General features: G+C 33.3%; 1 protein-coding gene across 3 annotated transcripts in view; it reads left to right on the top strand.

Moving 5' to 3' along the window:
• Positions 1-12,723, top strand: part of LOC124642266 (laccase-4-like) — a 91,785-nt gene that overhangs the window by 55,648 nt on the left and 23,414 nt on the right. For all 3 annotated transcript variants that reach the window (XM_047180618.1, XM_047180616.1, XM_047180617.1), the window contains exons 2-3: positions 1,624-1,691; positions 11,656-12,269. In XM_047180618.1, coding sequence (XP_047036574.1) covers positions 1,634-1,691; positions 11,656-12,269 — 672 coding nt within the window. In that variant the 5' untranslated portion in view covers positions 1,624-1,633. The remainder of the gene's footprint in view (positions 1-1,623; positions 1,692-11,655; positions 12,270-12,723) is intronic.

The raw sequence follows: 12,723 nt of genomic DNA, 5'->3' as shown, positions 1-12,723 counted from the left end.
GTGTGAAACAGCTAGTCTTCTTCTTCTTTCTCCTGCCCTGTTCCCAATTTTATTTGGGGTCCACGCAATATGTCCTCCGCTTCCATTTTTCCCATGTGAAACAGCTAGTAACTAATAATATTGATTACATAGGTGTTCCTTTTCTAAAAAATAATGTTTGATATTATGATATAATCGTGGATATAATACACAATATATTTTATTTACCTCAAAAATAGATTTTAGTCCCAAAAATTACAAACCCAAGTATTTGAAACCTGTGCACAGCTGTAAAAGCGATAAGAAGCTTCCAATGTAATTTATACTACAATAAACATAATATCTCAAACTCATTACCCTTTTTTACGACCACACCTAATAGCCAGATCTTCAAATTGCTTGAATAATTATCATTTATCATTCTTACGATTTTAGCGTTTTTCCTCTTTGGTTCGGCAATGTGAAATACCGTAAACTTTGGCTCAGGACAGGACAAAATGTTAATGGGGTCTTTGAACTCTGTTTTTGGTTATTTTTTTGGTAAATCCCCTGTAACTGGTTTGACCAAATTTCGAAATTGTTATTAATATTTTTGATTGTTGCTATACGAAGCAAGAGTTGCACTATAGTCTTGCCAACGTATCTAAACTTACTTAATATTTTGTTCTGTTTGTTCTGTTGAACACGCGAATTCGGAAACTTTCAGTGTAAGATAGCAATTTTATCGAGGAAGACTTCATTTCGTCCGGGTGCGCAGAGTAGCTTCTACAGGACGCTGATGTAATCACTGGATATTAATATCAGTGATTTATATAAAAAAAATGATTAATTAATGGAGACTTATTTTAGGTGATTTTATATCTTACTTTATCCCAGACTAATTAATATAGTTCAATATTAAAATAATGGTTGGTTTACTGCCTACGAAATTCCAAATTATTCACTATTATTTCAGCTCTATTTAATGGAGCTTAAAGTTCGTGTCTGGGAAAATATTAGTTATCTTATGACCGACATTTATCTGATATTGGTTCTTAATATTCAGAATTACTTACACAAAACGTCTCCCAAATCTGTGATATAATTTTTGTTCAAATAAAATTAATAATTTGTGACACATGAAATAGAAAATGGCTCTAAAGATTGATATAAAATGTTTAATCTGGAAATCCTGGAAACGATAATTCATAGAACTAATCTGCTCACTGAATACCATAGAAAAACAGTTTGCAATAACCTTGTTTTTCCCACGTAAGTATGTACTTTTAAAAAGAAGATTATTATTATTTCTTGAATCTCCCGTTCAAAAGTTTATATCGATCTATTCGGTCACAAGTAATTGCAGATCTTACACTTAAAATAATCTTCTGTATTTACGACTAGCCGATTTCCCGCGGCTTCACCCTTGTCCCATGGGAACTACTGCCCGTAGTGGGATAAAATATAGCCTACGAAAACACAATTTAAGCAAATGTTAATAGTAAATAGCCTACGAAAAAGTATTTCCTCTTTATTATATTCATGTAGATATTCATACATAACTAAGAACCTATAGATACTTTACCAACTCACATTTTCTTCCCCCTCTCTAATCCCTAAGGTTTAGACGCAGCATCCAATAATGAATGTGTATCTTTGTTTCAGATCCGCCAAGATGAATCAACGGAGCTTTAGCCAGTTCATCTCCACGATTCTCTTTATTGCGCTTATAAGTAAGTAATGTTATCTTTATTCTGAAGATTTTTCAATAAGAAACAAATAAGTAATCTTAGGCTTAAGTCTTTTCGAATGAGTGAATGAGCGTGCGTGAGCGTATTCATAATTACATAGGTATACTTTCTATTCGTTAAAGAACTTCTAGGAATGGTCTAATTAGTTATAAAAAACCGGCAAAATGTGAGTAAGACTCGCGAAAAAAAGGTTCCTTACCATTTTCCATGAAAAATCACGTTTTTATGGAAAAGTTTTATGTCAATATTTGTTGTTATAAATAGCTGCAACAATAATACATAATAAAATGTCAACTGTCTAGCTATAACGGCTCGTCAAACGGTCTGGTGCCAGACGACGAACAGACTGCCAGGTGGACGAGAGTAAATCTTAGTCTTAGGGTCCCGTTTTATCCTTTCGGTACGGAATCCTAAAAACGATGTTTTCTAATAGTCGCAGTAATGCATACGTGATAAAACAGTTCTATGACAGTCAACATTACACAATGCCATGAAATTCACATAACGTGAAGTGACCACGCAAATTGATGCAACGTAGTGATAATTATCTAAACACAGCCTTGTTCCTAAAGTACATGTACAGAGTTCATGAGTAAGAGGTCATTCGGGTCATTCTAAAAATAGCTTTATTTTTTTAACAATATGATTCATCTTAGTTTACCTTGATTTGTTAAATAAAATGCTATTGTGTTCAAAGTCTAAAATTTTTGTGGTCTTTTGAGCCTCGGTTATAAAGTTAAGTGATTTAAATAGAAGGACCAATATGAAAGTATAAAATACGTTGAAAAAAAGTGACTTGATGGGCTACTGTCAGTCATTAAACTTAAGTCTACATTAACTAAAATAATATAAATTCCCGGTCATCAGCTATGAGGATTTTTTTTAATACCTCTTTTATAATATACAAAATCTTGTACACAATCACCGAATAAAATCACCCCGGTTCCATAATTTTCTTAGTTAAGCATACACACCGAAAGCAAACGTTTTGAATAGTAATAATGAAATTATAACCCTATGAAAAAAAAAACTCAATTTCGAAATTATAATTTGTAGTCACTCCATTTAAAAACTGTCATGTAACCATGTTACCAGCGGGCGTTTATGGAAAGTGTTGTGAATAATTATTATGTTAATTGAAACTCGCACCTAATGAGGTATCGTGTTAACCTAAATTAAATATTACTATGTTCAGAATTATTGAAATCAAATAATGGTCGCATGGATCTATCATATTTAATTGGCTGTAATTATTGATGACCCAAAAAGGTATCTATTATTACATTTTATATGAATTCATACAGCAATGTGCATTAGGTAGGTATCTTCTCATATTTGGTTGACCGACTTCAATAAAGGAGGTACTGAAACGATCTTGATGCAGTCTTCAGCGTAGTATTTATCAATCTTAGAAGAAGGTTATAGGTATGTTATTGAAATCAGTTTCATGTTTTGAAAAAGTTTTTTATACTTAGTTTTGTGCTCCGAGCATAACCTACAAACATAATTCATAATTTGTTTCAAAACCGACATATATTCCAAAGTCAAGTTTCGTGGAACAATTACAAAAAATAAAATATGGGGGATTTACAACCACTCGACTGGTATTTGCGTTCAAAATAACAACTGTAATAGTAAAAGCACAAATCCATAAGCTGCTTATTTCACTTTTCCTAGAATACTGAAAAGCTCAATATTTTATTTTAATACTAGCTTCTGCCAGCGGTTTCACCCGCATCCCGTGGGATCTTCTGCACGAACCCGGATAAAATGTAGGTTAGATTCTTCGAAAAATGGGACATATCATCATCATCATCATCATCATCATCATCATCATCATCATCATCATCATCATCTCAGCCATAGGACGTCCACTGCTGAACATAGGTCTCCCCCTTAGATCTCCTCAGATACCGGTTGGAAGCGACCTGCATCCAGCGTCTTCCGGCGACCTTTTATAAGATCGTCTGTCCATCTTGTTGGTGGACGTTCTACGCTGCGCTTGCTAGTCCGATGTGACATGTAACAATTAAATATTTTTTTTATCGTACCAGTAGTTCCTAAGGTTCAAGCAAACAAACAATAAAACTCTTCAGCTCTATAAAATTTGTATAGATACTATTTTTACACATCCTCATATTTTAAAAATAATCCAGTCGCAGATCAGAGTATAATTTATAGAAACTCAACATTACTTTCGTTCGCTTTCGCTAATGATTTATACGAAAATATTATTTATTGCAATGTCTAAAGATTAAACCGTGCAGTAATTTTTATGAAGTTTTTTTGACGTCTAGATTTAATCATAATAAAAAATTCTTAAAACAACTTTTGATTGTAAGTCTTTGCCATTATGATATCCATATATTGGCTAGTAATGAGGTACACTAAGGCCTAACTTTTCTTAAACAAGTCAAGAATATACCTCCCACTTATACATGTGCTGTAGTTTTATTTTGTTTAAACGTGGCTATTTTCGTAATAATATCAAAAAGAAATGGTACAATTTCGGAATTACACGTGCTCTAATAGCATAGACTATTTATTTCCAAAACAATAAGTTGAAATAATTTTGACTAAAAGCCTCCACAAATTTGGGAAACGTACTCAAACAAAAATACTGTTGACCCATTAAATTAAATGGAAACAAAACGGAAAATGGTACCCAATTTGACAATTCACCCGAATTTTCCTTAACGGAAAAAAAATACAAAAAAATGTACACAGTATCGGCCTCTCAAATTATTATGAAAATCTCCTTAAAGCTGGGGTTAAGTGTTCGACCCCACTTATATTGAGAAATTCTCCATTCAAATACGTGGGTACTCAGCGAAAAATTAGCTTAAAATGTCAGTGTGGGCTCAGCTTAAGAATTTGTTGGTTACAATAAATTATCGTAATTTTTTTGGTATTTTTCAGGCCGCTAGTTGTTTGAAAAGAATTCCTTTAACCTTGTTTTTTTTTTTTTAATATTGAGAAGCCAGGTATTTCAAGCGTTTAACAATAAAAGTATGATGACGTAGGTTCGTTCAACAATTTGTTTTATCAGAAATCATTAAATGGCCCTTCCCGCTGTGGGTGCAGCGTGAGGGAGTAGCAGACTCTTACTGACTAAAACCCACCATGTTCCTTTTAAGTCCTCTATGTACCAGTGCCGCCGTAACTCTTTTTAACAATCCTGCAGCCTCCATTATATCAAAAACAAATGCTTGCTGCTTGTAACACACGTTATATAAATTAACTTCTATTATTATTAACACTAAGTCTCAAATTCCTTTAGCTCACCCGAGAATAGTGTGAAATTCAATTCTGGAAGACTAGATTGCTAGCAGCTTAATTGCCAATGTATTCACATGAATTTGATCTATGCAAAGGTATCTACTACGCATATAGGTGTCAGTGTTTAAGTTAGTGACTGTAATCAAAGCTTTATGATCCAGAAGTTGATAGTAAGTTAGCAAGATTAGCGCTTATAGTGTGCTCATAATCCTTGGAATTGGGTTTTAATTTTAATTAATTTTTGGATCAATTAAGTAGTCGAGACCATTTGCAGACGACTCTTCTGATCAAACTGCCATCAAACCCAACTAAATATTCCCTGTAAAAACGACATTCCTGTTTAGTTAACTAAATTGAAAGGCTAATAAGTATGCAAAAATCAAATATATTATGAATTATTATAAAAGCACCACAATTATGACCATATAGTTAAAAGCCTGATCAATTTTCTTTGTCACATACAAGCCCTTACGTGTTTGTCGTGTTTCCTTTAGAAAAGCTCATTTACAAAAACCTCTACTACTACTCAGTTAATCAGTTTCCTAATGAGAGTCTACTAAACACACTAGGCTGTACCGATACCAAAACACGTGAGATCCCGAGGAGTCGTTTCGGTCGGACACCGCGGGAGACTCTCAATGTATTGCGGAATCTATGTACGACGGTTATGTAGTCTTGATACTTTCAATTAGGGCAGGTAATGTAAATTACATATATATAGGCGCAAGGTGATATGTCATAAAACATATAGGAAGTAGTGAAAGGTGGATGTTTTGGGGTCTGTATTTTGTAAATTTTGTATTTAAAAAAGTAGTATTTTGCAGCCAAGTTTGAATAAACGATTTTGATTTTGTACTATAGTTCGGCCATTCAGAGAATGCGTTCCTGACACGTCGCGATTGAACTGACGACGTAACTACATTCATTGATTATTGATATAATAATGTTGTTTTAATGCTCCTCAATTGTTAAAACGGTAAACAACCAGCAAAAATATTTTTATCGTAACTGCAACGCCATTGCAAAGTTACGTCGTCAGTTCAATCGCGACGTGTCAGGAACGCATTCTCTGAATGGCCGAACTATAGTATAGCCAAACGAAATTATCAATTTCTTATCGAAGCATCCTGTATTTTATTAAGTTGTTGCTGATTTTCTATTACTTTGTGTCAAACTGTAAAGCCGTGCAAGTCCTTGGTAAATATAATTAAAATTATGCACTTCAAATTCTCATTAAATTATTTATAAGGATCATTTGTAATTCCCCTACATACTTGTAAGTAATTTATACTACATAAGCATTATTTACAAAGCACGTCATATATTTATTTATTATTGGTCGTAAAAGTAATTACAGACATAAAATATTAGTATCCTGATGATACCTGCATAAAAGCGTAATATGTTTTGCGATTTCGATAAACCACTTAACAGAAGTTTGAGGAAACATTGCCACGAAAGACACAAGCAAAAAATAAAAAAGCAAGAATTACTGCAGAATGCACAGAAAATTAAATAAGCAAACATCCTTTATTATATTCCAATATTTACTTTACCAATAGACGTCAATTAACATCTTCACTATAGTTCGGCCATTCAGAGAATGCGTTCCTGACACGTCGCGATTGAACTGACGACGTAATAACATTCATTGATTATTGATATAATAATGTTGTTTTAATGCTCCTCAATTGTTAAAACGGTAAACAACCAGCAAAAATATTTTTATCGTAACTGCAACGCCATTGCAAAGTTACGTCGTCAGTTCAATCGCGACGTGTCAGGAACGCATTCTCTGAATGGCCGAACTATAACAAAGAAAACTTCTTGTTTATAATTTTAAAACTAAAAAACATACTTACTCATCAGATACGACCTTTGATGATTGCACAAAACTAATCTACCATTATCATTATTCCTACTAATATTATAAATGCGTAACTAATAACTCTGTCTGTCTGTTACGCTTCCACGTCTAAACCACTGAACTGATTTTAATAAAATTTGGTACAGAGATAGAGTTGACTTTGAGAAAGAATATAGGATAGTTTTTATCCCGGACTTTTGAAGAATTCTCTTGGAAACGCAATTTAACCGAACTCTACGCGGGCGAAGCCGCGGACGAAAACTAATAATATATAAACTTAAAAACATACTCAACAGATACGACCTTTAATGATTGCACAAAATTAATCTACTACTATCATTATGACGAAATAAAACCCATAAAATCCTTCACATTTGATCGCAAGTATCAAAACTGTTTGATCTGACTATCGGATCGGAGATGAATGGAGCGATTACTTCGAGAGTCGGTACAACCTTGATTGGTAGGGGACGATAGTCGCGCGACTGTCGTGCGATTGAGTGGCGACTAAATGCAGTAAATCGTGGTTTGTTTGGCTACTAACGAAACTAGCGTGCCTTTTATTTCAGAGTGGATTAGGGCAAAAATATCCTATGAATTAGGTATATTGTATGAAATATGGGAATTAATTAGAAGACAAGTCGATCTATACTGCTGTTTCTAAGTATTGCTTATTATCAATTCTTTTGCACGCTTTACATTTTTAATTGGCAGAATAATACTGAAACAATCTTACTATGTAAGTATGTACCAAATAAATATTTGATTTATTCTCTCGCAAACAAAATGTCTGATTATGGAGATATGATTCACAGATATCTTCTTTAGTATCGAATAAAATGTGTAAATAAGTTGAGAACTCAAAAAGGAATTCTTTAGGGGAAGTACCAAGTACCATCAATACCTGTTTGTTTTAAACGGTCAAGCGAAGTGGCAATTTTGAAGGTCATTATAATATTATGTGTAACTGGAATATACGATATTTGAGCCTCATTCACTCGTATTATTTGGGATATTGTAGCGTATTTGAGATTCTTTTGTTTTGGATGTTTGTAAATGTGCATAGGTCAATGAACTTTAGGAGTCTGATTTTGGCATCTGTTAAGTATGCAGTCAGCTGAAAGAAAATTCTTAGTGAAAAAACATTTTTGTGTAATCTTTTCGCAACGTTCTTTTCCTAACGTATGTTCAGGAACGTATGTTTTGGCACTTACAAAATGGAGAACAACATTTGAAAGCATTTTATTTGTTTGTTTAATAAATAAACAAATGACAAACATATTTTTTTTATTTTTTTAATAACCGAAGCAGTCTTTCCTCTTAATAAATAAAATACCAAAGTTTTTTTTCGAAACTGTTGAACAGGTTAACAGAACACAATTCGTTTTCCAAGAATTGAACTTTTTTAAAGAATTAGACATCGGAAACGTGTTATATTTTTTGTATTGACAAGCCCATAATTTTAATGAGCCGCTGTTTTTAAATAAAATTATGGCAATCCTATTTTATTGGTATCACGTTTTGATTCACGTGAGTAACTGAAAACCTGTTAATGGTAAATCACAAGAAGTTATTTTTTTTTCTTAATTAATTTACATACTGGCTTCCGCCCACGGTTTGGTCCTCATTTTTGTCATTTTTTTTAAAGTTTGCCTTCCTCGACCCATAGACTATCTAACACTAACTACTTTTTAAGATTAGCTCGTTTAAAAAAGCAAAGTTACATGCATAACAATACAGGGAACTTACCACCGCTGCAGTTTAGTTATACACACTTTTCAGAAATCAGCATCACAGCTATTATTATTATATTCCTAGAATTGCTCAGCTTACTTTCAAATACCCTATAAAGCTATGAAATAGATTAACAGCCACCCATAGAATTACCGAGTTTACCCAAGCTAAACCTATATGAATAGGTCGGTCCGTTTGTTACTGACCACAAAGCTACAACATCATAAATATTATAATTTTTACATAACTTAATAAATTCCCCGAGCCAAAAAACCATACTGCCAAACACGTGACTATAAAAGAATGACGTCATTGCAAAAACTGGATTTGAAGATGAGCCGTTGACTTTGGTAACTTTTATATTGTTAGGTCGGCGGACTATTGAAAGCTGTGCGATAATATTTATACTATAAGCGGAAGGGTTTGTTTCTTTGGATGCACTCCCGGACGCTCCTGGACCTTAGGAAATAATAGGCCGATAAGAAAAAAATATTTCAATGTGAAATAGCCTATTTATTGAGGAAGGCGATAGGCTATCCGATTGCGGGATGAGGGTGATACCACAGGGATGTATAGAATATTCTTAATTGTACACCAAACATGGTTAAGGACATATTAACAAACAAATATGTGTGAGTACAATAGTCGGTCTTATCGCTTAACTTAAAGCCATCTCTTACAGACACCTTTGGATGGAGTCGATTTGTAAAGACAGATTACGATATATGTAGTCGGAAAGTGAATATGTTTGCTACATTTTATGCAGCTAAACAGATTTGGACGATATGTATGGCAGTAATAGGCTGGATCTCATCGAGTTCAGCAATTTTTACCCCACTGCTGCCTCAGAGAAACAGTCAGTGAGAAAATTTTAAATCAGCAGCCTTCATATCTAGAGTAAATCATCAGCGAATTGACAAAATAATCATAGTAACAAAACAAAGACAATATGATTATTATTATTCAAATATAAAATCACCGTTCAGATTGAAGCAGAGATACTAAATTCATTGTTTAAGATATTTTGCAAACCCCATTTCATCTAAGTGCCTACTTACTTACTTAAATATGTATAACCACTTTATTCTTTTACATTATAGATGCATCTGTTTTGAATAAATTAAATAATGCGTTTGAATATTATTTAGATTAAGCATAAAATATAAATTAGTATTATAAAAACTTATTTGTTAAAACGAGCGAGTTTTTAACGCCTATAGAAAATATTGCTGCAATCAATTGCATTTGAACGATTGCATCACCTTTTTGGTCAGGGTTGCTAGTAAGATTTACTAATACGAGTTTAATTTTGCAAATGCTGATTATTTAATAATTATTTACCTATTATTTGTCTTAATATCACCATTAAAGTTTTAAAAACAATTTAATTAACACAAACTCACAATCAAGTTCAAACGAAATCTTCAAAGAACATTATTTTGCTCAAACGGATTCGTGTTCAGCAATTATAGCTCAATTCCGGTATGAAGATACGACTAAGAAAAGTTGAGCATTTGAAGTCGAGACTCCACGAGTGCCGATCAACAAACTCACCTAAGATGTTTGTACAACTTTTAAAACTTAATCAACAGTCGAAAGCGGGATTATTTAATTAAAATTTCCCGAAACAAAATTTCCGGCCGTTTAAGTCGTCTGAAAAAGTTTTATAACTTCGAGTTTTGGAATCTTTTGGGAATGCTCGACTGAGGAATGCGTTCCGAAACATTGGGTTTAGAAGTTATAAATAACCTTCTATAATAGTTGCAATGTTTTTCTTTACTTTTTATTTTCAATATATGGGTCAAACCTAAACATACCTAGTAGGTATATCTCTCACATGAAATGACTTAGGTACCTAATTTAAAATACAAGAAAGGCCAATGAAGGAGCGTGTACGGTATACATGCTCAGAATTCTGGCTCCATTTAGGTATTCTAATTTTTGCCTAGTGGTGTAGGTAGGTCTAAATAATAATTATTTTTACTACCCCATATACTTTAAATATAAATATTAACAAGTCGTTATAAAATAAAGCATCTAAAACAGATATTGTAAATATTCCGTTCATACGTTTCATTTCCTAAATGTCTGTACTATCGATAAATAAGCTTGTTTACAACAAAATACAGACCAATAAATAAGGATTTCATAATATCGATACTGGAAAATTGGTGTTGAATCGAAAACGCTACCGAATAATGTCTGTTCAATTATTGAAATCGATTTTGTATGAACATAATTTTGGTTTAGAATTAGAATTTATGTATAAAATTGACCTGTATACAATGATGCTTTGAATCATCTATCAATATCATACAATAAGACCTAATTAATTATGTCGAAACTTAACTATTAGTCTGCTTACAAAAACCTTTTACAAAAAAATAAAACCTGAAACCTTCTTTTAAATGTGACAAATGCTATGTTGAAAGTCTCATAAAAATCGGTGAAATAATCGGTCACAACATATAAAGGTACATGTCAAATAAAATCCTCAAAATTCCGGCACATAGATGAATTCGACATACCAGAAAAAGTGAATCACCTAAAGTACTTTATATGATTAAATGTCCCCCAAACCCTAAGCACTAAATTAACATAATCCGTTCTTTTGTAGGGTTAAAAACAAAATCGTTTTCTAAAGACCTGCTAAATGTTTAATGGAGTTACGGACGGGTTAAGTCAATTGGGTGGTACCAGATTTACAATGCAAATGCTTCTATAATGATCGGTGATCGGTTGGGGATTTTATCTGCGTCTTTGACGAGTGATTTTTGGGATCATGTAAAATGTGAATCGCGTTAATGGAGCCGATTTCGTTTTGGCAACGTTGAAATTGAGATACCATTTTTTTTGGGCAGCCTGGAGAAATAAAAGACAGTGGAAATATTCGTGTGTTTTTAGGAAATTAAGGTTTTTATTCAATTTTGTAAAATAATAGGAATTATTGTTACATCAGTGAAAGGTTACTGAACTTTGAATCGTTTAGTAAAAACAGGTTTTGACCAACAGTAACTGATTATTTTGCATTGTATCTTTATAAATATGTTCATTTTTTATTTACAGATATCCACGGGATTAATACACAAGTTGAGACAGCACAGGCATATGAAACAACAACATTAGACTACAACTTCACACAAAACACAGAACCCGACTACAGACCACAGACCACGGACCAGTTTGTAGAAATAGCCAACCAGAACGGACAGGAAGTCAAAATTTCAGAAGATTTTACGCACGATGCACCTCAAAGCGCTTCCAGAGTGCTGGTTGCTCCCAAACCGAATAACACCAACCAATTAAACGTGGATTCAAATCTGAAAACAGTTCCAAATGTACCAGCGAAACATCCAATTAGAATGCTGCAAGAGCGTGGAGAACCATCCATTAGCAGAAATGTGAAAGATGCAAAAATAAGGGCACATGTAAGATACGACGAAGTTACTGGAGAACTGATGAATGGAGATCACCCGTGTCATAGAGAATGTAGGGAAGGAGAGGAACCAATGATTTGCTACTATCACTTTGTGCTTGAATGGTATCAGACGATGAGTAAAGCTTGTTACGATTGTCCGTACAACGTGACGGATTGTTCCCGCCCTGACTGCATCCCAGCTGATGGAATGAACAGACCTTTGAACGTTGTTAATAGAAAAATGCCAGGACCCGCAGTAGAGGTGAGCATAAAATATTGCAACATTTTTTAACTTTTAGAGTAAAAAAATGTCATTCCGTTTCATGAAAATATTGTTGGACCAATTTCAGACTGCAAACCATACTGTGACAATTAGTGTGGTAGTTTTAATTTTAGGTGAAATTGTGAGCTCGTTTTAATTGGCCCTCGTTAAATAAAAGTATGGCAAAGCTATTGTTAGTTAACACTTTGGAATTGTCGTCTGGTTTTATGGTAGTGTTTTGTTTATTACTTTATTGGCTCAGAGAGATTTTACTAAATATTTTAGTGGGTAGCGAAATGGGACCAATTTTGTCAAGTTTATAAACCGAATTAAAATATGTAGCTCTACAGTGATTTAGCTTTTGTTATATTTAAAAATGTCTAAAAGGAAAATTTTAAAAGTTATTTGAAGTTAACAATTAGCACGGAACTGGCATAATATCTATCAAATTATT

Source organism: Helicoverpa zea, chromosome 24, assembly GCF_022581195.2.
Source record: "Helicoverpa zea isolate HzStark_Cry1AcR chromosome 24, ilHelZeax1.1, whole genome shotgun sequence".
NCBI lineage: Eukaryota > Metazoa > Arthropoda > Insecta > Lepidoptera > Noctuidae > Helicoverpa > Helicoverpa zea.
This window is presented reverse-complemented; position numbering and strand designations above follow the sequence as displayed.